Genomic DNA, 26,637 nt, shown 5'->3' with positions numbered 1-26,637 from the left:
GCAGAAAATAACTAAACTGTTTCTCATAATTTGAATGGAAGGGTAAAACTCACTTTAGTATCCTGTCCACGTGCTCGAGCTTTTTCCTGAGTCTCAGTAATACTCACTCATCGTTGGCCTGCAACAATGGCTCGCCACGGGGATACTCGCTCACCATCACCTGTAGGCAGCACGTATTCCTCATCCAGACGGAATCGCAGAGACGATGATCGCTATGAGAGGAGCCGGCGAGACGATGGCAGGAGTTATCGCCGATCGCGCAGCCCTGAGGTACGCATAAGCTCATGTTCTCCATCTAATGCCATTGGACGGCTCTAACAATCTCTTTTTCTTGGCTACAGAGACGATACCGTGATCGCGAACGTGATCGCGACCGTGATGCTTACCGGAGACGTGACCGCTCGCTAGACAGACGCGACGAAGACTCATATCGACCCGGTCGGAGAGAACGCTCTCGCGATCGACGACGGTCCCGGGAGCGCGATGATTACCGTCGACGAAGCCGCGATAGGGATTATCGAAGCAGGCGAGAAGATTCCCGCGACAGGGCTCGAAGGCGGACAGATGATTCTGCTGACTTGAAGTACAAGTCTAGACGGGACGATAGCCGGGATCGGGCTAAAGATGCCCCTAGGTCTCGTGAGGTAAGCTCTAAGCCAGTCCTCGTTTCTTTTTCTGTCGCATTGGATAAATGCATCTAACCCGGGTTATAGACTTCGAAGCCGTCAACACCAGCAGCCACCGCGGCCCCGACAGAGGACGAAAAGAGGGCGGAGAGACTCGCCAAGCTGGAGGCATGGAAGCAGAAACAAGCCGCCGAGAAGGAACGGAAACAGCGAGAAGCTGCTGCAGCTGGTGGAGCGAGAAGTATCTTAGAAGAGATTGATCGCAAGTCTGGTTTGTCACCGGCTGTCAGTTCTCCCCAATCTCCTGCAACACCAGGCGTTGATGCTACTCCCGGTACATATACTGGGAAGTTTGATCCAAAGGCGATTGCAAAGAGTGCTTCTTCTACACCCGCGCCCCCGGCGGTGCTGGGCAATGATGTTGCCGTTCCGCCATCTGTCAAGCCAGTTACTACTATTCCCGCTCAGGTTAAGCCCAAGCCCGCTACAAGCGGTGCTTCAGGTATGTTGTTCTCTCAGTTTCTATTGTCATATAGATCTGTACTAATTTATTTTACAGCTACCCTGAAGGCGAAAGGCAACGTTGGTCGTTTCGGCCTAGGAACCAAGCAAGCGGCAGATACCGAAAAGACCACGGCTACCAAGACTTTAGGATTCGGAGAGGAAGAGTCGACGCGGAGAAAGTTAGAAAGGCTACCTACGCCTCCATTAGAAGACACGAAGGACGTCAATGGAGCTGCAGATGGTGCCGCTGATGAGGATGAAGATGATGTCGACATGCAAGACGGCACCGAAGAAGAGGCTGCTGCTGCGGCACGAGCTGCGGCGGAGAGGCGAGAAGAACGCTTGCAGAGCGAAGCTATAAAGGCCCAGTCTAATGGTGCCGAATCGAGCGACACTGTAATGGGCGACGCTCCTGATGCCGCCGACAACATGGAGGTCGATGCTCAGGAAGAGGAGGAAGTCGATCCTTTGGATGCATTCATGTCAGAGCTTGTTGAGTCGGCACCTCCAAAGAAGAAGGTCGGCGCCAAGTTCTCGAAGACCAAAGAGCAGCAGCCTGAGGCTTTGTTCGGTGACGAGCATGATATTGATATGACTGCCGTCGGGGATGGGGATGCAGATGATTTCCTCGCTATTGCGAACAAGGCCAAGAAGAAGAAGGATATCCCAACCGTTGACCACAAGAAGGTCGAATATGAATCTTTCCGGAAGAAGTTCTACACAGAGCCCTCTGATCTGGCACAAATGTCGGATGAAGAGGCGGCCAGTTTGCGTCTGGAACTCGACGGGATCAAAGTCCGTGGTGTTGATGTTCCCAAGCCAGTCCAGAAATGGTCTCAATGTGGGTTGGGAGTGCAGACCCTGGACGTAATCGACAAGCTGGGATACGAGAAGACTACCTCGATCCAGGCTCAGGCCATTCCTGCGATTATGTCTGGGCGTGATGTGATCGGTGTGGCTAAGACGGGATCTGGTAAAACAATCGCCTTCTTAATTCCGATGTTCCGACACATCAAGGATCAACGGCCGTTGGACAATATGGAAGGCCCCGTTGGTCTGATCATGACGCCTACTCGTGAATTGGCCACGCAGATCCACAAGGACTGCAAGCCATTCCTCAAAGCTTTGAACCTCCGAGCCGTTTGTGCTTATGGCGGCGCTCCCATCAAAGATCAAATTGCTGATCTAAAGCGTGGTGCTGAGATCATTGTCTGCACACCGGGCCGGATGATCGACCTTTTGGCAGCAAACGCTGGTAGAGTCACTAATCTACGCCGGGTCACTTATGTGGTCCTTGACGAGGCAGACCGGATGTTCGATATGGGCTTCGAGCCACAGGTGATGAAAATCATGGCCAACATTCGCCCTGACCGGCAGACGGTGCTTTTCTCAGCTACTTTCCCTCGGAATATGGAAGCGCTGGCTCGCAAGACCCTGACAAAACCGATTGAAATTGTGGTTGGTGGCAAGAGTGTCGTCGCTCCCGAAATTACCCAGATAGTCGAAGTGCGCAACGATGACCAGAAGTTTGTGCGTTTGCTGGAACTCCTGGGTAATCTGTACTCGAGTGACGAGAATGAGGACGCACGTGCTCTTATTTTCGTTGATCGTCAGGAAGCTGCTGATGCTCTGCTTCGTGAGCTCATGCGCAAGGGTTACCCATGCATGTCCATCCACGGCGGCAAAGATCAGATTGACCGTGACTCGACCATTGAAGATTTCAAGGCTGGCATCTTCCCGGTGTTGATTGCGACATCTGTTGCCGCTCGTGGTCTGGATGTTAAGCAACTGAAGCTCGTCGTGAACTACGATGCACCGAACCATCTTGAGGATTACGTTCACCGCGCAGGACGTACGGGACGTGCCGGTAATACCGGAACAGCGGTCACATTCCTGACGGAGGACCAAGAGCGCTATTCCGTCGACATCGCTAAGGCACTGAAACAAAGTGGACAAAAGGTGCCGGAGCCGGTGCAGAAACTGGTCGATGCTTTCCTGGAAAAGGTCAAGGCCGGCAAAGAGAAGGCCAGTGCCTCTGGATTCGGTGGAAAGGGTCTGGAGCGTCTGGACCAGGAGCGTGATGCTGCTCGTATGCGTGAACGGCGCACGTACAAGACTGGTGAAGAAGGCGAGGATGAAGAAGAGAAAGAAGAGAAGAATGAGCAGGCTGAGGAGCGGTTCAACAAGGCCATCTCGTCTGTGCAATCCACGGCAGCTCCATCCCTGCCTGGTGTACCAAAGGGTATTGATCTTGATGGCAAGATTACCGTGCACAAGACCGAAAAGGATCCCAACAGCACGTCCAAGAACCCACTGGACAAGGTGGGCTCAGCCGTTGCGGATATCCACGCGCGCTTGAGTCGCGCAGGAGTGATGAGATCTGGAGTACCCATCGACAATCGCGGGCCCGATGCAGGCGCCTTCCATGCCACCTTGGAAATCAACGACTTTCCTCGTAAGTCCATCGCCCATTTTATTGAGTGTCGGATGCTAACCCCCCTACAGAAAAAGCTCGGTGGGCCGTCACCAACCGCACGAACGTGGCCAAGATTTTGGAGGCCACGGGTACATCCATCACTACAAAGGGCAGTTTCTATCCTACGGGCAAGGTGCCTGGGCCTGGCGAGAACCCCAAGTTGTATATCCTTGTTGAAGGAGAGACGGAGCTGGCCGTGACGAACGCGATGCGTGAGTTGATGCGACTGCTGAAGGAGGGCACCATCGCCGCGGCGGACAGCGACGCGCGGGCACCCGTGGGAGGCCGCTACAACGTGGTTTAGTATATCGTTGTACCATAGACATATTATCGATAGGCATTCTACCTCCAGATGATGATCTAATGTAGATATGAAATAGAAGAAGAGAACAGGGATAAGATAAGCTAAGCTGCTCTGGTATCAACAGTAAACACAAGTCTTAACAAACCGAAAAAGGCAATAATATATCCCGCTAAACCGCTCACTCACACCCATAAAAGAATCAACTCCACGCAACCAAAACCACAAACCCCCACCCTGGCACATACAGATACACAGCAGTAAAATGGAAGAACTACTGCCACCTCCTCGCCTCCGCCGCCCCATCAGCGTCCCTAGCAGCCACCTCATCCCGACTAGCCTCATTCAACGTCTGATTCTGCGTCTGCGCCTTCTGCGCCGCTAACTTGGTGCCTAGCTTCCCTTTACTCCCAGCTGCAGAAGCGGACTCGGCCCGTTTCTGTTCCATTCGTAGTTGCAACGTTAGCCTAGTAGCCCTAGTAGATAACCCCCCAAAAACATATCACTGGTAAAGGAAAGGAAGGAATACACACCTGCGCCGCCAACGCAGCTTTCGTCCTCGCATCCGCAGTCGCATCCCCATTACCTTCCCCACCAGCAGCAGGCGACCCTAACGTCCGTCCAGAGGGTCCAGAACCCCAGTTCGAGGCGGGTTTGGCGTTGGAAGGGAGCGGGGCGCGCGGGGCGGAGGAAGAGGAATCTTTTGCTGGGGGGTTCGCGGCTGAGCCGAGGACACGACCGGGGGAGGAGAAGGCGTCCGGTTGGTTGGAGGATTTGGAGCAGATGTTGCCCATTTTACTTCTTGTGTGTGACTTTGTGGTGCGGTGGTGGTTCGTGCGGGGAAGGTTTGGATGGATTGGGGTGGAGGGATGGATGGTGGGTGGGTGATTGGGTGATTGGTGGGTTTGTGTGGATAAACTTAGTGTGTTGTTGAGATTGAATAGTATTGGGCGTGGAGGTTATATGTTTGAAGGGTGTGATAGATGGTGGATAGTATGGGGAAGATAGTGAGGTTGATTGATAGGTAACAGTGATAATGATAGTGACGCGGAGGAGGATCCGGTCCGGAGGCAGCGGGCGGGCACGTGGGTAGCGTTATCCGTTAGTCGGTAATGTTAATTGTAATTGGCACATGGAGAATGGGGAACGCGGCTGTGAGGGGGAGGGGTTCATACTATCTACAAAAAAAATTCTGTTGTTCTTGTTTGAGGATACTTTTGTTTCATTCAAGTGATAGTATATGGGTTTCTGAGGATATTTTGTTTCCTTTGGATCTGCATCAATTTACTCCAAAGTCAAAAGTTCACCGATGGACAGACAAGGTTGTGGTGGTTGAAACTTTGCTGCAGTAATGCCAGTCAGGTGATGTTGTTTACAGGTATTTTTCACATTAACTAATCATTGATAACACATTTTAGGTAGTAGAGATCGAGTCCTTCCTAAAAGGTGTACCGATGTTACTCCCGTCTGGGTCAATCAAACAGTATCAACTTCAAACACACCAATATGCAGGAGGCATCATTGATGTGCACTGGATGCTGTCCCACTTCAGCCCAAGGCGGCAACGGAGTATTGCCGGGCAGAATCCGGCCAGAATTTTCTCCGCCTGGCCCCAAGGTTCTCACTCTCTTTCCTTGAGGGATCTTCAGGGTTGAAAGCACAGTCCTTGAATATCCCTTATTGAATGGTAATTGCTGATAAAAAAAAAAGTACATCTGAAGAAGACGGAAATCACTGATAAATATACAGAGAAAAATTCTGACATTGGGAGGAGTATCATTCGCTGCGGCGACCACAAACTAATGACGCCATCCCCCAAGGTCCTCGTCCCCAAGGTCCCCAAATTACCGATTAAGATCTGCCCCGTATCGCGACGGTAACCTTACCGAAAAAGAGCCCTACTGCGCTGTATCCTCTCCTCCTCCATCACCACCAACTCCACTCTTGCGCTCTCTCTACCAACTCCTACTCGCTCCCTGATTCATACTACCTCTGAACTATCCTGTTCGCCCACCATCGCCTGTCACCCGCCTCTCATGCTGGCCCCCAAGGTCCTCATCCCATCGCTTTCAGGCGGTCTGTCTTTTCTCTCTCCGACGTTTCTATCGGCTGTTCTTCACTCTTGGTGAATTCTGCGCATTGTCCAGTCGCACCACTGGCCTTCTAGCCTCCCGTTGGACGATCTCTGCATTGCCGACCTTGATTGCAGTTTGTTTGATTGGTAAGAGTATCTCTGTTTCCGCTCGCGTGGTGTGGAGGGCAAGCTAACTTGCCACTTGCGTGCTCTGCGTCAGACAAAGACAGGCACACCCCAGATCATCCTACTCCTTTCCCCCCGCCTCAGAGCTTCTCTGGCGGTTTGTCCCGTTCACCATTCCCCTCTTCAGTGTGATAATCGTTCAGCCTCGCGGTTGACTGGGGACTCTTTCGGTCTATCATCTAAGCCTGTCGATCGTTGTCGACACCATGGCTTCTCACACGAAGAAAGACGATTTCTGCCTTGAATGCCACTGGGAGGCGTTCCACCTGGATGGAAAGGAGGCAGAAGATGTCTCGGAGGCACAGCCAGTCCAATGGAATTGCTCCGACCAGGTACATCACACCCCGGTGCCGCCATGCAATGGGGATGACGACTGCAATGTCGAGGAGGACTGTTGTGATGTCGACGACTGTTCCATCACCTGCCCCTCTGTCTGCGACGGCTTCATTGAATGTGGTGATGCTGCAGTGTGCTCGGTGTCGCATTGCGACGAAGATCATTGCGAGAACACCGACCCGGTCTGCTTTGATGAACACTGCTTCGGTACGGGCACCAACATTGATGGCGAACACAGTTTGGAATCACTATTAGGGTTGGGAACTCCTCTCAATCTCGACACAACTGACCTACTATCCCCGACTTCCATGCCACAATCGCAGGTAGAGCAGCCCAAGACCATGGCACAGCCTACGGGCATGGTACCCTCTGCACCGAGTGATGCATTCTTCAACCCTTATGCACCTGCGTCTCACTGTCATTCCCACAGTCATCAGCATTTTCACTGCCATGATATATCCAAGGATGCTCACCATGCAGCAAATCCGTGGTTACCTCTGCAGAATGCAGTCAACCCGGCGGATGTGTTCCACATGATGTGCCCTGACCTGTCTGCGTGCCATCAATTTCACGTCCACGAAGTGCAGAATTGCCCTGAGCAGGACAAACCTGCCGATGATGCGGCCTCGAACTCGTTTACCTGCTTCCACATCCCTCATCATCCTCACCACCACCATCCTCCGAACGAAGTGAAGAGCCCAGCTCCGGCGCAAAAGCCAACCAATAATTGGAAGCCATGCCGCACGCATGTTCATCGGTGTCGCACGCACGGACACCATGTACATTCCTATTCACCTTACTCGCGCCACTCACGGTCCAGTGTGAGTTCCCAGTTGAGCCCGGGAGAGACGCCGCCCCCGCTGGAAGGGGGTACCTCATCCGTCTTGACCAGTCCAGAATACACTCCCGATACTGAAATATACATCTGTCGGTGGACCTCGAAAGCCGACGGGACCAGACTTCCCTGCGGCGCCACCTTTGCCGATGCATGCGGTCTGCAGGAACATCTGGTGTCGTGCCACATGGCGACCGTAGATGGCGCCAAGGGCACGGGATATTACTGCTGCTGGGAGGGGTGTCACCGGCCGGATGAGCCGTTCTCGCAAAAGTCGAAGCTGCAGGGGCATTTCCTGACTCATAGTAATTGTAGGTGCATGCGATGTCAAGGGTTCAGGACTAGAGCTGACGATGCAGATAAAAACTTCAAATGCTCTGTCTGTGGAAAGATGTTTGCGCGACAGGCAACATTGGAGCGGCACGAGCGGAGCCACCGAGGCGAGAAGCCGTACAAGTGTACCGAATGTGGAAAGTCGTTTACCGACAGCAGCGAGCTGAGTATGTGCATGCTATCTCTGAGATGAATAGACACTGACAGGATAGAAACGCATTCGCGGACGCACACGGGCGAGAAGCCGTTCAAATGCACGTACCCGGGGTGTAACTTTCAGACTGGTGATGTAAGTACAGCCAATCGGAAAGAGAAGACATCAAGCTAACAGGTTCAGTCGTCCAATATGTCCAGCCACCGATTGAGTATGTACACCGTAGATAATTTATACAGTCGATACTAACTGGACTAGCACACGGCGAGCGTCGACACAAATGCCACCATGCCGGATGCACTAAGAGCTTCACGCGACACGGTAAGCCCAAACCCCCATGTAGTCCAACAGAGATACTAACAAAGCAGACCAACTCAAACGACACTTAAGAACCACACACAAAGAAGACATCTCGCTGGGTACTCCGATGCCGGATGACTTCGGACTTGCCTTCGCCGAAGTGGCGTGAGAGCAGCACAGACGGGCACCAGGCGCAGATCAACGGGGAGGGAATATACATACATACGTGATTTCTGATACCGGACTGATGGGATTGGATATAAAACGGAGTACGACGGCGAAACAGGACAACTGAATGAGCGAGCGATTGATGACTGGTTAAAAGATCATTATGAGTGGACGACACAATACCTACTACTACTACTACTACAACCTACTACTTGGTATATATTATCCGACACGAGTTGAACCGCCCCTACCTACTAAATAGTATCATATAATCACACACATCTAATGACACACCACCACCACAACCTTCATTCAATCCCTCATTCCAACCCTAAATATCACCACCACTATCATACACACATCCCATCCCCAATACACAACCATAAACACGATATTACAAATCACTCAGCAGAAGCCCTCTCCTCCAAACTCTCCACAGCCCCCACAATCTCTCTAACCCTCGTCCCCACCCTCCTCCTCACCTCCTCGCGCACTTCATCCCCAATACTTCCCGGATCCAACCCCGTATCCACATCCACCTGTCCCTGCGGCGAATGGCTCACAAATGACATATCCCTCGTGTACACCGTATACACGGCAATGAGTTCATTCAGGGCATCCCTCGCTGACTCCCGGTCCGACGCCGCGTAGATGGTTGCTGAGTCGGTGCTTTCTGTGGCGATTTCGAATTCGTCTTTTGCGACTTCGTAGCTTTATCCCGAGTCAGCCTGTATGTTAGTATGTTTGTTTGTTTGGGTGGGAAGGAGGGGGGGAAAGGGTATACGGACAGTTCTTGGAGTTCGTCGATGATTTGGTCAGCGGGGGGTTTTGAGGATGTTGAGTATGAGGATTTGTTGGTTTTGAGTGTGGGGGTGAAGGTGAAAGTGTAGGTTCGTGAGATTGTTGATGTTGGTGTTGGTGCGGAGGTGAGTCGGGGTCGGGCGGAGGTGGTCAGGGTGCGGAGTGAGCGTGGGCGAGGGATTGAGGGCTTGTATAAAGAGCGGGAGAGATGCAATCCGCGAAGAGGAGTCCGGAGAGACATTTCGGATACGAATTGAAGATGGGAATTGGTAGTGAGGGTGGTTAATGGATGGATGAAGTGATGGTTGCTATGATGGGATGACGTCGGTTGGGGATGGACCGTGCTGACTAACCGGGGTATGCCCTTACTTTAACTAGTTAACTGGTTAACTAATAGAAGAGTTGCGTGATACATCTCTTGATTAGGTTATTGTTGTCTTCTACTCTAAATATCTTATGTAATGATGATAATGATTTTTGCCATTATTCAATTGGTTTTCTTCCATTGGGGATCGTGGTAGCCGGTGATTCAGTGGCATGGTCTGATGCTATTAGTATATCCCGGTGATTGTGATAAAGAGACAAATACTCTATCGCTGGCATCTTAGCAGAAAACAAGTGTCAAGGTAAGTATCAATAGTCATATATGTTCATGATAGCCCTAGATGAAGGATCCTGCAAGAGCTGAGTTGCAATCAGGCGTTCCTCAGGGATAACATTTCACTTGCACACAGGACATATCTAGACAAACAACTGCTTAATGACAAAGTATTGGCCTAAGCTGAATCATTGTGAAAGGACTAGCTAGTGGCGTAATGTATCCTGATAGAATATGGTTCAGTGAATAGCGCCTGCGTCCTTAGACGAGGAAGTGAAAAGGAGCTAAATACAAATGAACAAAAATTCTATTACACAACTCCACCCCATTAACACCCTCTGCCTCGAAGAAGATTACCTGCTCATGCCCTGTAGGCTTCAGCCAAGCAGTCTGTCACGTAAGAAAACTACTCTGACATGGAAATTCCGTCTGGAATCTTGCAAATACCTACAAAAAATGAACCAAGAGCAATTCGCCCTTCGATTTATAAGGACCAATAGATGACGGTTTTGAAGTAAAAGGAGCAGCCCCTTCTAGTCGCCTACATTCACCGCTACTACTATCACAGCCTTATGTTTCAGCTAAACGGCTGAAAGCACCCCCTGATCTCCTCTATATATCAATTCATGTATCCATTCACAGATGGATTCACAGATTTACCTGATTGGAATAAAGTCTTGTCCTCAACTGAATCAAATCTTATGTAAAGTCAGCTACCTCTCAACCAACCCTTTTACAATATGCGGAGAAGAGTCAAAAAACAATCAGGATACTTGGCGATATTATAGGGTACAATCATATATGGTAAACATATGAGATATTACACAGATTGAACCTCATATTTCCCCGAGGCTCTTTGTATGGAGAACTCTACAGATCGAACATATACTTTTCTTTGCTTTTTATATACCGCGCTTCTCACTACGGCATTTCAAGATGTGAATGAAAGCTCTATATTCGACTTCTGGCCTGTCTTAAGGAGACTTTACAAGCTCCCTTTTAGGCTCCTGGATGGCAGTGTCAAAGTCAGACACTCTTGTCACATTGTTGTTCTCAACATAATTTTCGATAACAGTCTTCCCGCCGATGCCTACTACGGAGAAATACAAAGCAGCAGGATTCGGTGGAAGCCCAATGCAATCTCAAGATTGCCCAAGGATGCTGAGAACTTGCAGGCAGACCCGGTTGCGCTTAGGGCCGCAACAGAGCATGTGACATAGTTATATGTGTATGAAGAGGCCACTAATACCTCTGCTCTGGTCAGAATTCTCTTGCATTTCCTTCAACTCGCCGATACAGAATGCATTGATTTACGATTTGGTCCGGAAACAAGACATCTCTTCGACGCTAGAGATTGGGACAAGCCTGTGACGAGAAGCCATTTGACAGGCAAAGATCAGGTTCTCACCTGCGAACAATTGCCAAAACTGTTACCACTGCTGCATGCTGGAACATATCTCTCCGTCTGCTTTCAGATAGACGCGATACTAAGCCGTTATCGGTCCACCAATTAGCGCGTTGACACTATATATGGAGCCTTTGCTGAATACCCCGGTGTTGAGGTGTTGTATAGCAATGCAGCGAGAACATCAGCGCCTAGACCTGACCATCTCTTGATATATCCATTCATTGTCATAACATCATGGCTATGAGGTCTGTTTATAGTCCCTTCTATTCCCGAGATGCACTTAGCAAGGATGTCGATCTGCGAAATCAGCCACTATTGCAAGGCCAAGAGATCGACTTAATTCATCCTCACCATGTTAGGGTCGCTTTTAACCCAGAACTTCCCTTTAGCCTAAAACCGCCACGGCACGCGTCCAAGCGTCATCGCAGCAGTGACCTATAAAACCCTCAAGCATGCCAGCATCTTTTCCTTATAACGTATTAACCACATCCCACCATGTGGCTCTCCACCCTCCTCGCAGCCACTCTAATATGGATCACTGCATCCTCCTCTCCTACATCGAACCACACCTACACCAACCCCATCCTCCCCGGCTGGCACTCCGACCCAACATGCGCGCACGTCCCGGAACACAACACCACCTTCTGCGCCACCTCCACCTTCATCGCCTACCCCGGCCTCCCCATCTATGCCAGTAAAGACCTGCAGAACTGGAAACTCGCCAGTAACGCCTTCAATCGGCCCTCCCAGATCCCCGATCTCCGAAACACTACAGACCAACAAGGTGGCATCTACGCCCCAACCCTGCGCTACCACAATGGCACCTTCTACCTGATCGTCACCTACCTCGGCACAGACATCCAAGGCCTCCTCTTCACCACCACCAACCCCTACAACAACTCCGCCTGGACCGACCCCCTCGTCTTCACCGTCACAGGCATCGACCCGGACATCTTCTGGGACGACGACGGTACAGTCTACGTGACATCTGCGAACAGTGGCTCCTCCAGCGGAAACCACATCCAGCAATACTCCCTCGATCTAACCACTGGGGCCACCGGCCCCATCCACAACCTCTGGAACGGCACTGGAGGCTCCAGCCCCGAGGGACCGCACATTTTCCGCAAAGACGGATACTACTACCTTATGATCGCCGAGGGAGGGACAGAACTTGGCCACTCGGAGATGATTGCTCGGTCAAGGTTCCGGACCGGGCCGTGGGAAGCTTATCCCCGGAATCCGCTGTTGACGAATCGAAATACGACGCAGTATTTTCAGACGGTCGGACATGCGGATCTGTTTCAGGACAGTGTGGGAGATTGGTGGGCTGTGGCGCTGAGTACCCGGTCTGGGCCGGCGTGGAAGAATTATCCCATGGGGAGAGAGACGGTTCTTGCGCCGGCGAGGTGGGAGGAGGGCGAGTGGCCGGTTGTGCAGCCTGTTCGGGGGGTGATGAGTGGGCCCTTGATGTCGGAGGATAGGGGGATTGCAGTTGGTGAGGGGGGTTGGGTTGATCAGCCTGATAGAGTGGATTTCGCTCCGGGATCGGCGATTCCAGCGCATTTTGTGTATTGGAGGTATCCGAAAACGGAGAATTTTGTGGTTTCACCGGAGGGGTATCCTAATACTTTAAGGCTGACTCCGTCGTTTTATAATCTGACAGGGACGCCGGAGTTCAAGCCGGACGATGGGTTGACGCTGGTTATGCGTCGGCAGACGGATACGTTGTTCACGTATGGTGTGGATATATCGTTTGATCCGGAGATGGATGGTGAGGAAGCTGGGGTTACGGTGTTTTTGACTCAGGAACAGCACATTGATATGGGTATTGTCCTGCTACAGAATGATCTGTCATTCAGGTTCCGTGTTGAAGGACGGGGTAACTACGATGGCCTTCTTCCTGGACAGACAATTTCTGTTCCAAAGGAATGGCAAGCAGACACTATAAGGCTTGAGATCCAGGCTGTCAACGACACGACCTATGCCTTTTCCGCTGCGCCATCAAGGAACCTGGGCCATAAGAGAGTCATTGGGTGGGCAGATACGAGGATTGTCAGTGGTGGCACTGGAAGATTCACTGGTAAGTTGGCCCTATACATTATCGACTTCTTTACCTTGCAGAGTTGACAGTTGTAGGCGCGCTTGTTGGTGCTTATGCTACGAAGAATGGAGGCGCTGGAAGTACACCGGCTTATATTAGTAGATGGAGATATCAAGGACAAGGGCAGGAAATTGACTATGGTCGTATATTTCCGAGCTGGACTAGGTCTGTTGCGTCGTTGGAAGATTTGTATTCTTCGTACTTAATCGGATACGTCTAGATAAGTTTCCAATCTAAGTAATTTCTGTCCCTATAATATTGACAATGCTTGGTTAGAAGTCTCAGTTAGCAAGACTTGCTTGCTGTTTGGCACCTGCCTAATGTGCTATGAATAACCAGCAGACATCTGAGTTACCAGCCACTTCACCTTCCACCCATTCCTCTGAAGAACTCCAGGTGCTGAAAATTGTCATGTCGATTACTACTGTAAATGGTAGTCCCATAGCAATTGGGAGTTATGCATACCTCTCCCAACACCCCGGCATGTCCATCCCCGGTTCTGCATCCTTCACCCTATAAGTGATCTACCCCAACATCTGCACCCCCTTGGAAAGCTTTCCGAATCGACTGGAGCTTGACAGATTTGTCCTACATTGGCGAGGACATCGTACGGCATGGTTCATAAAACCTCCACGGGTTCATTCCTTGTTTTTCGATCCTCTGGCTCACCGGAAGGCTGTCAACATGTCACAGCTGACAATAACTTCATCACCCCTAGCAAGGTCAGCTATGCATAGCAATCACTTGACACCCATTATCACTAAGAGGTGATTTCTGGCATGCGAAAGGGCACTCGTACCCTGAGGGAAGTGCTCAACGTCAGGTGCGCCCCGCATTCCTTGCACATTCTTCTTCTATACACACGGATCCCTTTCCCGAGGAAAGACATCAGGAGGAATGTTCAAGCAGACATATAAGGAGCTATATGCTACTATATTCTGTCTCTAGACAGGCAGACCCGACAGTGGCATTTAGCCAGCCGACACCATGAGATTCGTTCCTGCTGCTGCAGTGGCGCTGCCAGTATTGGCGGCGCACGCTGCGCCCCTTGCTGAGCCTACTTGCAGCAACACTGATGTGGTTATCTTGTAAGCTTCTCATACTAGATACGGCATCCAAGCTATAAACTCACATGTGTAGGGGAGCAGGTGTTGCCGGTCTTACCGCCGCAGTAAGATCTCCATGCACCGCGCTGGCTAGATCAAGCTGACAAAAGTAGCAAACCCTCTTAGACAAAGGTGTCGAGAATTTTATTGTGCTCGAAGCCAGGAATGAATCTGGTGGCCGGCTTTACAGTCGCAATTTTGCCGGGCATAAGATTGAGGTCGGCGCCAACTGGGTATGTATCATTCATCCAGTTGTTCAATAGCCGTTTCAATGCTGACCAAATAGGTTCACGGACCGGGAGGGCTGGAAACCGGAAATATCAATCCCATGTGGACTATGGTAGGTAATTATCTCTGGCCTTGACGGACTGGCTAACTTGACGTAGGTTGAACGGGCGGACTTGAAAAGAGTGTGAGACCCCCATTAGCCTAATTCGAAGCGAGGGCATACCGTTGATAAACCCCGTCAGGAAGACCAACGAGGAGGACAGGTCCGTGTATCCTAAACAAAGCGAAACAGCCGTCGTAGCCGCCCTAAAGAGCGCCAAGGTCGCCACTGATAAGGTGTTGGTTGACGCCGTCGATATCCTGAAGAATAATCGCCAGGATCGGACATTCCGAGCCGGCCAGCGCCTTCAGCACTGGGATCCGGCGAAGAATGACCCGGCTGGACAACTGGCCGATTGGTGGGCCTGGGATTGGGAGGCTGCATCTCCACCAGAAGAGAATTCGGAAGTTTTTGGCGCTATATCTACGATCGCCACCTACGAATACTTTTCAGAGGGTGACTGGTTTATCTGTGATAACGCTGGATTCGTTTCTGCATTTCGGAGAAATGTGAGCGCCGTCCTCAATGGACCGGCAGATCGTGTTCGCTTCAACAACAAAGTCACCAAGATCAAGCACAGTTCAAACGGGGTCACCGTTACCAGTGATAAGGGATGCGTCAATGCCAAATATGCTATTGTCACCTTCTCCCTAGGAGTGCTACAGAGAGGACACGTCGAATATGACCCGCCCCTGCCACCTTGGAAAGCTCAAGGCATCGCCGGCTTTGAAATAGGCACATACACCAAGATCTTCCTCAAGTTCAAGAGCAGTTTCTGGGACAAAAAGCAATTCCTTATGTGGGCAGATCCCCATGTTCGCGGCAATTACCCCGTGTTCCAGCCGTTGGATATTCCCGGGTTGTATGAGAACTCTAATATTCTTGTGGCCACGGTGACCGGAGAGCGTTCTTACCGCGTCGAGTCTCAGACGAACGAAGAGACAAAGCAGGAGCTTCTTAAGGTGCTTAAGCACATGTATGGTGAAAGGGTCTCAGAATTGGAAGAAATATACTATCCGAGATGGAGTACGGAAGATTGGTGAGAAGCCCATCCCACCCTGTGACAACAGCAAGAGCACTAACATTTGCAGGTCCTACGGATCCTACTCCTACTGGCCACCATCTACAAGCCTGCAAGAACATCAGAATCTCCGCGCCAATGTCGACAGCGTCTTCTTTGCCGGTGAAGCCACCAGCCAGGAGTTCTTTGGCTACCTGCACGGGGCCTATTACGAGGGCAAACACGTGGCCGAGTTCCTGGCACCCTGCCTCAATATGGACCCGGATGTACCATGGTGTCAAACGGCAAACTATCAGGTGCTGACAGGGGTTACGCCGTATGACTTGTATAATCCAGTCAATGGCTGGTATATTTACAATGACAAAGTACCTGGCCATGACTGAGCCTCTGATCGCCTTGAGATTAGGTAATATTATGTCTACTGGAAAATCCAGCGATAAGGCACTCTGGACTGATGGAGATCATCGAAAGATATATGTGAAGGGGTAGTATTGATTAACAATGAGGATATAGAGATCTTTCGGGTTCTTCGTCACTCGCTCTAGATAGTTACTGAACACCAGTTTAATCTATAATGCTGAGACTACCACCGATATCTACCTGACCCTCTCCAATTTATATCACCTTTCATAGAAGTCCTACATCCTGAACACATAGTCCCTCTTAGATAATTTAATACAAATGGACTCTACAACTCTCAACACAGCGGAAAAGTATCTATAGACAGCCTAGCCAGGCATAAGACAATATACATAAAATACAATCTTATACACACCAAACCAATCAAAGACCCAACCAACTCCCGACATGATCTCAATGAAAGAAATATATATAAATAAAAGTAAGAAGAAGAAGAAGTAGAAGACATCTCACGAAGCCCGACCACGCCGAACCCCCTCCCTCTCCCCCGCAACCCTAACCAACGAAACCAACCAGCTCAAAAACCCATCGACAATATACGCCGGGGGAAAGAACCTCCCCTCCCCCTCCAAATCGAACACTTCACAAGCAAACAATCCCCTCATATCCTCCAACATCCTCAAATCCCTCGTGAAGGACGCATTCCTCGGATCCGGATTCTCGATCAAACACCAGAAGACGGTGAGGATGGCGGAGAGGATGAATTGTGCGTGGATCCTACCATCACACCTTTTGTATCAGTATACTATGCATGGCTGGAAATAGTAATAATAGTTTGGAAAATGGGTGAACTCACCAAATACTAAACCGATCCACCAGCCCGCCCTTCCCTGAATTCAGGTAATATAGTAATGTCGACCTCGACGCCTGATAATACAACTCCAGACTCGAAGGAAGCGGGGCAGAGACGACAGATAAGCTAGTTGTGATGCTCGCTTCGTGCAGTTTGCGAATACAGTAGTGGTATTCGAGGTGGATGTTGATAGGGCGGATGTTGACCAGTTTATGATTACTACCTTCTTCGTTGGAGGAGGAGTAGGGTATTGTTGGATCTCGATTGTTGGGTGTGCTTGTTTCGGATCTAGGTGTGTGTGCAGGTGTAGGTGTATGTCCTAAGGGGAATTCGGCGTATAGTTCACTCAGATCCTGATCGAGTTGGCGGATGTGAGCGAGACGGCGGGCTTCAGGGAGGGATTGGGCGTGGCTGGAGTAGAGGCGGTTGTAGATGTGGGATTTGAAGATGGCGAGGCGGATGTCTGTTGGGTAGAGGAGGGGGATTTCGGTACTATTATATGATGATGTTGATGACGCTGCTAATGATGATGATGTTGATGACGCTGCTAATGATGATGATGGAGATTGTCGGGGTGGTGGGGGAGAGTGGGTGGTAGAGCCGATGTAGGTTTGGGGAAAGTCGAGGTCGACGTCGATGTCGTGGATGAGGGGTGGGGAGCAGCTGCGGATGCACATTTCTTTGTCCATGCCGTAGCAAAGCCAGAAGATGGCGCGGAGGTGGGAGTGGGATTTAGTGTTGTTGGTGGTGGTAGAGGAAGCTTGTGGTTGGTATTCTGGGGGAGGGGTGATGCGGTGGCCGTCTAGTTGGTAGAGAATGCGGATGGCGGTTGAGAGGAGGAGTTGGGCTTGTTGGGGATAGCCTGCTGGGGCGATGTGTAGGGCCTATCTGAGTTAGAATATGGGAGATATGGTAAACAAGAAAGAAAAGATACCAATATGACAAATGTTTCTAGTTTCCACACACTAGCTAGCTCAAGCATGAGCTTAGGTACTAGTGTCAGTACGGCCTGCACGTAAGCTTCCGGGTCTGTACCTGCAAACTGCGGCTGGTGTTGATGCTGCTTGGTGATAAAGGCTGCGAAGGCGAAGAGATGTGCCTTTTCCGCCGTGGTAGGCGGGGGATCTGTGCGGCCAGAGACGAGGGCATCAAGGACAGCCTGGGAAGCAGGTACATTTACAACAGGAAACATGGAGTACAAGCTCTTGGCGGCGTAGTAGTCGAGACACTTCTGGATCAGTGCGTAGCTGGGCCACTGGGGAGTAGAGATTGCTGGCGAGATGGAAGCATACTGGGCCTTGTAGGACTCTGTCACACGGGCTAAGAAGCCGTGCAAGTCCAAGACAGCGCCGGTTTGGCGGTAGACAGTAGCATGGAATGAGTTACGCTGAGGAGAGTTAGTAGTGCCTGGCCAGGAAATTTCCAGATGCTGTTTGAAGATTTCCATGGCTATGTCGAAATCCGACGAGTCCTGGGGATGCGATGGCGCGGCAAAGAGCGACATGGGCGGACATGGTGAGGCAAATCGCAGTTGATCCTGCAACTGGATGATTGGTGAAACTGCTCCTGGCAGAGGACGGCCGGCAATGAAGCTTTCCAATTCTTGTACACGAGCCTTGGCTTCAGCAAGTTGTCTGTGAGAATTGGTGATAATGTTACAGTTAATTTACCACTGGGAATAGCAGTAATGTTACTAGATTTGCCACAAGGAACATACTCTCTAATAGTCTTCCTGGGTTGACCAGTCACGGTAAACGTGCAGGTAACACCAGCAAAATGACAATTCTCACATGCTGGTTTCTCTCCATCACATCGAATCTAACCCGTATCAGTGATAAGCCCGTACTAAGTAAAGGGTATAGGGTAGCACCTTTTTATGCCGGCACAGGTCACATGCACTCCTGGCCCTCCCGCCACGTTGGGCCACAATATCGAGGATATCTGCATCCATGCTGACAGACTGCATGAATCAATTGACACTGGATGATGCTAATTAAGCGGGAATGAGATTCCCCGGCGGGAAATGCATGATTAAGACCCTTCAGGGTCCAGGAGAACTTTATCGCTGCCTAGAGGCTTAGTCATCTGCGTGCGTGGCCTGGCGGTCCCACTTGGGCGGGATTCCGCCGAGCCCAGACCAGCCCGGAAGCTTGCTTAATTTATGCATAAATAGTGAGGGTATAGAGATAGGTGAGTGGAAAATGATTGATTCATTGTCCTTGATATAGTCAGTATTCAGTTGCATTTACTTCTGTCCATATGAGTGTAATGCTTGGGGTATCAGCAAACAAACAGCTACCGATCATACAAATCTACCGACGATACTAGCGTTTCACTTTAAATCTAACCTAAATGTGACCAAAATTGGGCTATCCGCCTTGCTATTGCCGTTCTATCCGGTACTCGCACCCATTGCAGCATGCTCGTATAGCATGCTGGCTGATACAGCTAGGTTGTCGATGCAGCGTGCCTACCAAACAGTGCAGGAACACACAGGCATCCCCTTCGTTTCTGCCACTCTTTTGCATCTTTAGACACTACTGAATTTAACATAAAATGAAATGATCGATTCAAGTCACCAAGACCTTCTTCTCTTTCTGCATCTTCTTTAGTTATGCATCGTCTATTTAGAAGACGTTGAAACGCTCCAGGTCGGAGCGAACGTGGCAGTCGAGAAGTTAGGGCTACGGTAGTCACGGCACGAGGCTGACGGGAACGTGCATAACCCTAACTCGCATACCAAGAGGTAGACACCGATATAATCCTATAGTAGTTCTATACCAGCGACTGCTTGTTATTATTATTATCTATCGGCAAATAAAACATAAGCGACTGCTCTTATGGCACAGTTCGAGCACTGTAAGCAAAACCCACAGATTCTAGTATACCCAATGCAGAGAACTACCTATCACAACCAACTCATAGTGCACTTTAGGAAATATATCCTCCAGATGCATAGTAGTAGTAAGTAACCACTTGACTACTTGGCAAAATACTACTAGAATTCTAAGCCAGTTCAGGACGTGTATCAATAATAAGCTAATTGAGTATATCGTTAACATGGTTCCCACACCACCAGTCTATTCTAATCATTCCTCAACCCTACATAACCCCCCAACCCAAAAATCCCAAAGCCAACAACAACTAAGTAGTAAACTTCAACCCGCCATTAGCACAAACCACACTCCCCGTACACCACGCCCCATCCTCCGTACAAAGCATCCCCACAACCCCGGCAATCTCCCTCGTAAACGCAGGCCTCCTACCCCCCATCTTCTCCCGAATCAACCTCTCCTGCTCCTCACTCAACCCCTCCTCCCCATCCTGCAACTTACTCAACGGCGCATTATCCTGAAACCCCTGCATCTGCTTCCAAAACTCCTCACCCGTAGCAAAATACATATCCCCGACCACGGGACCCGGATTCACCGCATTCACCGTCGCCACATCCGCCAACTCCCTCGCCCAGGTCCTCGTCATCGCCTCCAACGCCGCCTTGGTACCCCCATACACCGACTGGCCCGTGAACCCCAACGAGGAGGAAATACTCGAGATGTTGATAATGCGGCCGCTGTGCGCGGGCTTGCGGGGGAGGTACTCGGCGCAGGCTTGCGTGAGGAGCAGCGGGGCGAGCACGTTAATGGTGTAGTGCCAGTTGAAGTAGGCGGGGTCGATGGGGCCCGAGGAGGGGTCGTTGAGGAAGCGGTCTTTGCTGACGCCGGCGTTGTTGATTAGGATGTCGATTGTTAGGGTACCTGTGGTTGGGGAGGTGAAGTGGGTTTTGGCGGCGGAGATGATGGTGCTGATGGCGGGGGTGGGGTCGGAGAGGTCGGCTTGCACGGGGATGCAGGTTATGTTGTGTGTGGTGGAGAGGGTGCTGCAGAGGGATTCGGTGCGTGCGCGGGAGCTGTCTGAGGTGTAGTTTAGGAGGAGGGAGCAGCCTTTGCTGGCGAGGTTGTGGGCGATGGCTTCGCCGATTCCTGGGGGATGTTAGTGGGGTGGTGGAGAGGGTATGGGGGATGGGGATGGGGATGGGGTACCGCGGGAGCCACCGGTGACGATGGCGAATTTGCCTTCGAGGGAACGGGACATGTTGGTTGATGTAGATGTACTGTTGTGTAGTATCTCTGAAACAGAAGTAAAATGTACAAGAATGATCGTTGGGGAATTCAATTTATACTTAAGTTTCAGAGAAACTGTAACTCGGGTAAATGGCCACCGGGAAATTACCTCATTGGTGCTCCGGCGGCACCAAGGTTAAGATGTGCTATTAAGTAGGTTTGATCTACATAGTGATTGAAAGTTAACATATACCCTAAATTCAGTTCAACTATACTACAATTTACTAACTACACTCTTCAACAACCCCAACAAAGTCTCCCCTACACTCTCCGCAAATTCCCTACAATTTACATCCCCCTGGCACCTCACAACCCTCACCCCGGACCCCTCCAACCCCTTCTCCACCGTCCCAAACAACGCCTCATCCGCCTTCCCATCATAGAAATCATTCCCCGGAACATCCATCATACTGATTCCCCCCGTCGGCAACATAACCACCACGTTCTCCGGACACCTCGCCTTCCCCAACTTCCCCACAATAAACTCCCCGATCCGTCGATTCTCCTCCTCATCCGTCCTCACAATCGTCACTGTCGGATTATGCTCATAGATCCTCCTCCCGCTGAACCGCTCGGGAATTGTATCCTTCGTCCCAAAATTAATCATATCGCACGCCCCCACACTCACCACCTGCGGGATGCCCCTCTCCGCCGCGGCGTCCAACCGTCCCGGTCCGGCGGACAATACACCGCCGGCGAGCTCGTCCACGATCTCGGAGGTGGTCAGGTCCACGACGGCATCGAGCTGTTGTTCGCGGATTAGTCGCTCCATGGCTTTTCCGCCGGAGCCGGTGGCGTGGAAGACGTAGATTTCGCATGCATTCGGGAGGTGGGATTCCAGGTAGGTGCGGATTTGGGTTACGGCGGGTGTGGTCACGCCGAACATTGTGATACCGATTTTGGTTTTCGTGGGTGTTTCCTGCTTCGACCCATTTTGCTTGTGGAGCCCATTTTGGGTGTGTCCGTTCGTGCTATTAGACTCGGAGGTATGAAGCTGATCATGGTATGATATCGCCATTCCGGTTCCTGCGGCTGCCGCGTTGCGGAGGATTCTGTTCAGAATGCTGTTTGTGCCGGCTACGTCGACGACACTGTACATCATGGTGATGTCTGTTTCTTGGATGTAGGGACCCACGTCGCCGGAGGCCATGGTGGAGACCATCAGTTTTGGGAATCCGATGGGAAGGGCATCGCGCATGATGGTGGTTGCGATGGTGGTGCCGCAGCTGCCGCCGATGGAGAGGATGGTGTGGAATTTGCCATTGTGGTAGAGGTCGGCGACGGTGGGGGTGGAGAGATGGGTGATGGATTGGATGTAGTCGTTTCGGGGGAGTTGGGTGTAGTCGATTGTTTTGTTGTCAAGGCTGGGATGAGGAATGTTGATGAGCGGAGAGGAGGTGGCGGCGCGGCCAACGTCCATGAGAAGGACAGAGATGGAGGGGTTAGAGGTTAGTTGGGAGTGGAGGTAGAGTAGTTCGGACCATTTTGTATCGCAGGTGCCGAGGAGGAGGATGGTTGGCATGTTGCAGTATACTATTACTATGATTGTTGTAGATATGGGAGGTGTTGTAGAGAAGACGATGTTACTACTATTCAATGGGAATGGGGTTTATAACGTTGAAGAGGGGCATGTTACACTGTGGCTGGTCGCAGGCAGCTGAGGAACTGATCGGCTTTGCGCTGCACCGTCATGTCGGAGACTACTATCGTGCGTAATACCGACTGGGACTTGTCGCAGGAACTTTAAAAAACCTCGAGGCGAGATAAAATAAATTAATCACGCAGAAGAGAGGAGTCTCAGTTGCAGATAAAAGCACGCCGGTGCAGACTAGTTAGGGTTAGCCGTGGGTCAAATCCCGGACGATCCTCAGCTGAAGTGGTTACCAGGACTAAAAGTACCACTCATCCGCCACCAAAATGGATACTTGACTATCAATTATGCGGTAACCGCCTGATCCACTGATGATTTGGCATACCCCCTCTTACCCCTCCTTCGGAGATACAGTCACACTATCACGGGGATGTTTGTTTCCGACATTCTTTCATTCGTCATAATTCCGACTTTTGTAGGTCGGAGGTTATTTAAGGCCCATCCTCAACTGTCCTCCACTACTAGCCCTCGACTTAGTATATAACATACTACTCTCCTTATCCCTACTACAACACCCACCCTACATAAGTACTCCAACATACACACATACACAATAACATCACCATGCCCCGCCCAATCACCCGACAAGAAGTCCTCGACCGTCTTCGCAAAACCATAGCAGATGGTTCCATCATCATCGGTGCGGGAGCCGGTAAGTACCCATCCATCCCTCCAATGCCATACCATCCTCACCCATCTTCCCAATCACCAACATCAACATCAACACCACTAACCACAACAATGACATAAAACACAGGAATCGGCCTCTCCGCCAAATTCATCGAAAAAGGCGGCGCCGATCTAATCCTAGTCTACAACTCGGGCCGATTCCGCATGGCAGGCCGAGGCTCTCTCGCAGGCATGATGCCCTATTCAGACGCCAACGCCGTGGTGGTCGAAATGGTACATACCCTCCCTCACCCTCCCGCTCTCCCTTCCCTCCTACCACCAATACTAACCAAGAGAACAGTCCAACGAAGTCCTCCCCCTCATCCAAAACACCCCGGTCCTCGCGGGCGTCTGCGGCACCGACCCCTTCCGAGACATGCGGACCTTCCTGCGCCAACTACGGGACATCGGGTTCGTGGGGGTGCAGAACTTCCCGACAGTCGGTCTGATCGATGGGAACTTCCGCGCGAATCTGGAAGAGACGGGGATGGGATATGAGAAGGAAGTGGAGATGATTCGCATCGCTAGGGAGATGGATCTGGTGACGACGCCGTACGTGTTCAATGTGAAGGAAGGAGAGATGATGGCGCGCGCGGGCGCGGATGTGATTGTGGTGCATGTGGGATTGACGACGAGTGGGACGATTGGGGCGCAGACGGCGTTGACGTTGGATGAGTGTGTCAAGGTGGTGCAGGAGGTGCGGGATGCGGTGGTGAAGGTGAATCCGGAGGTGATTGTGTTGTGTCATGGGGGGCCGTTGGCGGGGCCGGAGGATGCGGAGTATGTGTTGAAGAGGTGTAAGGGTGTGCATGGGTTCTTTGGGGCGAGTAGTATGGAGAGGTTGCCTGTTGAGGTGGCGTTGGAGGAGAATGCGAGGAAGTTTAAGGAGATTCAGTTGTAAGTATATCTAGTTGTGGGGAGGGGGAGGTATTTTGGTAAACTACTGTAGTAGGAATATGATGTATTCAATTATCTGGTATCTTCTGTTGAACAATTACTCCACAACCACCAATGCAACCCTAGCCATACCCAGCCACTTTTATTTGCCGTTGAAGACAATGCTTTTGAGCCCCATGTTGATAAAGAACCCTGTATATGTCGTCGTAACATCGTGAATGTTGAAGTCTAGCAGTAGGATTTCGACATCTAGTAGCGGTAGCTATTTCTCTTAGTCAGTAGCTGCCAATATATTAAATTTTTGGATATAGGAGGGCTTACTGGTCAGCCTTGAAAGGTCCGGTGACCTCCAGGCCAAGGTACTCAGCCTGGACGGGGGTGAGCTGAGACAGCTTGGCGTTGACGTGCTCCAAGTGCTGGAGAGCGACCTGCTCATCGAGAGCCTTGGGGAGAACGTAGACACCGACGGGCTTCTTGCCGGTGGTACCGAACTCGACGTACTTCTTGCCGAACTCGGCGTCCTCAGCCTTGAACAGAGCAATCTGGGCAAGGACCTGGTTGGAGAAAGAGCAGGACATGACGAAGGAAGAGTGGCCGGTGGCACAGCCAAGGTTGACGAGACGACCCTCGGCCAACAGGATGATGTGGCGGCCGTTGGCCATGGTGTAGCGGTCAACCTGGGGCTTGATGTTCTGGACCGACTTGGCGTTGGCCTTGAGCCAGGCAACGTCGATCTCAATGTCGAAGTGACCGATGTCTGCGCAGTTAGCTTGATTCAAAAGATCATGATAGAAGGGACGTACTGCAAACAATGGCGTCGTTGCGCATCACCTCAAAGTGACGGCCGACGAGGATGTCACGGCAACCAGTGGTGGTGACGAAGATCTGACCCTGGGGAGCAGCCTCCTCCATGGTGGTGACCTGGTAGCCCTGGACGGCAGCCTGGAGGGCGTTGATGGGGTCGATCTCGGTGACCAGGACGCGGGCACCCATGCTGCGGAGAGCATCGGCACAGCCCTTGCCGACATCACCGTAACCAGCGACAACGGCAACCTTACCAGCGATCATGACATCGGTGGCGCGCTTGATACCATCGATGAGGGACTCACGGCAACCGTACAGGTTGTCGAACTTGGACTTGGTGACGGAGTCGTTGACGTTGATGGCGGGGACAAGGAGCTTGCCCTCCTTGAGCATGCGGTAGAGGTGGTGGACACCAGTGGTGGTCTCCTCGGACAGACCGTAGCAGTCCTTGAGCTGCTCGGGGTACTTCTCGTGAACGAGGGAGGTCAGGTCACCACCGTCGTCGAGGATGAGGTTGAGCTTCTTGCCATCCTTGAAGGCGGAGAGCTGCTGGTCCAAGCACCAGTTGTACTCCTCCTCGGTCTCACCCTTCCAGGCGAAGCTATCAATTATTAGATCGAGCCGATAGATTGGTATACAGTTTTGACTTACACAGGGACACCGGCAGCGGCAATGGCGGCAGCGGCGTGGTCCTGGGTGGAGAAGATGTTGCAGCTGGTCCAGGTGACCTCGGCACCGAGGGCAACGAGGGTCTCGATGAGGACGGCAGTCTGGATGGCTGCAAGGGATTAGAAAGGTTTCAAAGTAGAAAAATGTCAGGCCGACATACTCATGTGCAGGCAACCGGCGATACGGGCACCCTTGAGGGGCTGGTCGGGACCATATCTGCGGCGGATGGACATGAGACCGGGCATCTCAATCTCGGCGAGCTCGATCTCGCGGCGGCCAAAGGCAGCCAGGGACTAGAGGCATGAATGAGAATTGCGATCATGGTAGAATGGTATAACGGGGAACGTACGATGTCGGCGACCTTGAACTTCTGGGCGGGGGCAGCCATGGTTGTGTGTGGTGAAGATACTAGAGAGGCAATGGTTAGAATCAGTCAAGTTGACGGTGAGAAGAATGAGAAAAATGGAGAGATATGGCTTACAGAAGAAAAGGGGGAGGGTAAGTGAGGAAAGATGGAGAGTGAAAGGGAGTAAGAGTAGAGGGGGAAGAAGAGAAATAAAAGGGCGGAGAGAGAGAGCGAGAGAGGGGAAGAAAGAGTGAAGGATTCAAACGGAGCAAAGCTCGGCCGGCGGGGCTGATGCGGTCGGACTTTCTATGCTTCCGGACTGCGTGCTGACGGTGCCTCTCCTGATTGCTGCCGTTGGTCCATCCCCTCGGTCTCGGAACTTAACCTGAAGACTAACCATCTGCCTCATAACTAGTTAACTATTAACCGACTAACTACAGCTGGAGGATGACTATTGTCCTCCGGTATCCATCGCGACCGGCGGATCCCACTGGCCCCAAATCTTGGGGGTGCCGACCATCGGATTTTGGACATTCCTCTCAGTGCATCTGGCCCCCTCTTACCTAAGGCCGTCAGCAAGGGATGCCACGTCGAAGCAGCCATAACTAGTG

The 26,637-nt window shown here is 51.3% G+C and overlaps 11 protein-coding genes across 11 annotated transcripts; 5 read left to right on the top strand and 6 right to left on the bottom strand.

The window, feature by feature from the left end:
• Nucleotides 1–126: 126 nt before the first annotated feature.
• AtWU_08953 (DEAD/DEAH box RNA helicase) lies at nt 127–3,910 on the top strand (the record flags this gene model as incomplete). The annotated part of the gene is made up of 5 exons (XM_035504061.1): nt 127–270; nt 342–644; nt 714–1,128; nt 1,186–3,585; nt 3,636–3,910. 5 exons carry the CDS (start codon nt 127–129, stop codon nt 3,908–3,910), a joined length of 3,537 nt encoding a protein of 1,178 aa, XP_035359954.1.
• Nucleotides 3,911–4,181: 271 nt separating this feature from the next.
• AtWU_08952 (uncharacterized protein) lies at nt 4,182–4,701 on the bottom strand (the record flags this gene model as incomplete). Its single annotated transcript, XM_035504060.1, has 2 exons — nt 4,182–4,346; nt 4,441–4,701. The coding sequence occupies 2 exons, from the start codon at nt 4,699–4,701 to the stop codon at nt 4,182–4,184; spliced, it is 426 nt and encodes a 141-aa protein (XP_035359953.1).
• A 1,672-nt stretch (nt 4,702–6,373) lies between these two features.
• On the top strand, nt 6,374–8,294 carry AtWU_08951 (C2H2-type zinc finger protein; the record flags this gene model as incomplete). Its single annotated transcript, XM_035504059.1, has 6 exons — nt 6,374–7,649; nt 7,698–7,838; nt 7,884–7,960; nt 8,009–8,036; nt 8,084–8,146; nt 8,194–8,294. The coding sequence occupies 6 exons, from the start codon at nt 6,374–6,376 to the stop codon at nt 8,292–8,294; spliced, it is 1,686 nt and encodes a 561-aa protein (XP_035359952.1).
• A 400-nt stretch (nt 8,295–8,694) lies between these two features.
• Nucleotides 8,695–9,335, bottom strand: AtWU_08950 (uncharacterized protein; the record flags this gene model as incomplete). The annotated part of the gene is made up of 2 exons (XM_035504058.1): nt 8,695–9,004; nt 9,082–9,335. The coding sequence occupies 2 exons, from the start codon at nt 9,333–9,335 to the stop codon at nt 8,695–8,697; spliced, it is 564 nt and encodes a 187-aa protein (XP_035359951.1).
• Nucleotides 9,336–11,595: 2,260 nt separating this feature from the next.
• AtWU_08949 (xylosidase : arabinofuranosidase) lies at nt 11,596–13,227 on the top strand (the record flags this gene model as incomplete). Its single annotated transcript, XM_035504057.1, has 1 exon — nt 11,596–13,227. The coding sequence occupies one exon, from the start codon at nt 11,596–11,598 to the stop codon at nt 13,225–13,227; it is 1,632 nt and encodes a 543-aa protein (XP_035359950.1).
• Nucleotides 13,228–14,188: 961 nt separating this feature from the next.
• On the top strand, nt 14,189–16,039 carry AtWU_08948 (polyamine oxidase; the record flags this gene model as incomplete). Its single annotated transcript, XM_035504056.1, has 7 exons — nt 14,189–14,289; nt 14,342–14,372; nt 14,421–14,540; nt 14,594–14,647; nt 14,694–14,719; nt 14,778–15,674; nt 15,727–16,039. 7 exons carry the CDS (start codon nt 14,189–14,191, stop codon nt 16,037–16,039), a joined length of 1,542 nt encoding a protein of 513 aa, XP_035359949.1.
• A 486-nt stretch (nt 16,040–16,525) lies between these two features.
• Nucleotides 16,526–18,820, bottom strand: AtWU_08947 (Zn(II)2Cys6 transcription factor; the record flags this gene model as incomplete). The annotated part of the gene is made up of 5 exons (XM_035504055.1): nt 16,526–16,793; nt 16,873–17,753; nt 17,804–18,503; nt 18,587–18,687; nt 18,740–18,820. The coding sequence occupies 5 exons, from the start codon at nt 18,818–18,820 to the stop codon at nt 16,526–16,528; spliced, it is 2,031 nt and encodes a 676-aa protein (XP_035359948.1).
• A 1,193-nt stretch (nt 18,821–20,013) lies between these two features.
• AtWU_08946 (SDR family NAD(P)-dependent oxidoreductase) lies at nt 20,014–20,961 on the bottom strand (the record flags this gene model as incomplete). Its single annotated transcript, XM_035504054.1, has 2 exons — nt 20,014–20,849; nt 20,910–20,961. The coding sequence occupies 2 exons, from the start codon at nt 20,959–20,961 to the stop codon at nt 20,014–20,016; spliced, it is 888 nt and encodes a 295-aa protein (XP_035359947.1).
• Nucleotides 20,962–21,204: 243 nt separating this feature from the next.
• On the bottom strand, nt 21,205–22,512 carry AtWU_08945 (Tm-1-like ATP-binding domain-containing protein; the record flags this gene model as incomplete). Its single annotated transcript, XM_035504053.1, has 1 exon — nt 21,205–22,512. The coding sequence occupies one exon, from the start codon at nt 22,510–22,512 to the stop codon at nt 21,205–21,207; it is 1,308 nt and encodes a 435-aa protein (XP_035359946.1).
• Nucleotides 22,513–23,205: 693 nt separating this feature from the next.
• Nucleotides 23,206–24,211, top strand: AtWU_08944 (TIM-barrel enzyme family protein; the record flags this gene model as incomplete). Its single annotated transcript, XM_035504052.1, has 3 exons — nt 23,206–23,293; nt 23,399–23,544; nt 23,612–24,211. 3 exons carry the CDS (start codon nt 23,206–23,208, stop codon nt 24,209–24,211), a joined length of 834 nt encoding a protein of 277 aa, XP_035359945.1.
• Nucleotides 24,212–24,456: 245 nt separating this feature from the next.
• Nucleotides 24,457–26,068, bottom strand: AtWU_08943 (adenosylhomocysteinase; the record flags this gene model as incomplete). The annotated part of the gene is made up of 6 exons (XM_035504051.1): nt 24,457–24,469; nt 24,529–24,964; nt 25,011–25,612; nt 25,663–25,789; nt 25,841–25,973; nt 26,030–26,068. 6 exons carry the CDS (start codon nt 26,066–26,068, stop codon nt 24,457–24,459), a joined length of 1,350 nt encoding a protein of 449 aa, XP_035359944.1.
• Nucleotides 26,069–26,637: the final 569 nt, after the last annotated feature.

Source organism: Aspergillus tubingensis (assembly GCF_013340325.1).
Source record: "Aspergillus tubingensis WU-2223L DNA, scaffold_9, whole genome shotgun sequence".
Classification (NCBI taxonomy): Eukaryota; Fungi; Ascomycota; class Eurotiomycetes; order Eurotiales; family Aspergillaceae; genus Aspergillus; species Aspergillus tubingensis.
The sequence above is the reverse complement of the archived record's forward strand: the minus strand, read 5'-3'. Positions and strand labels throughout refer to the sequence as shown.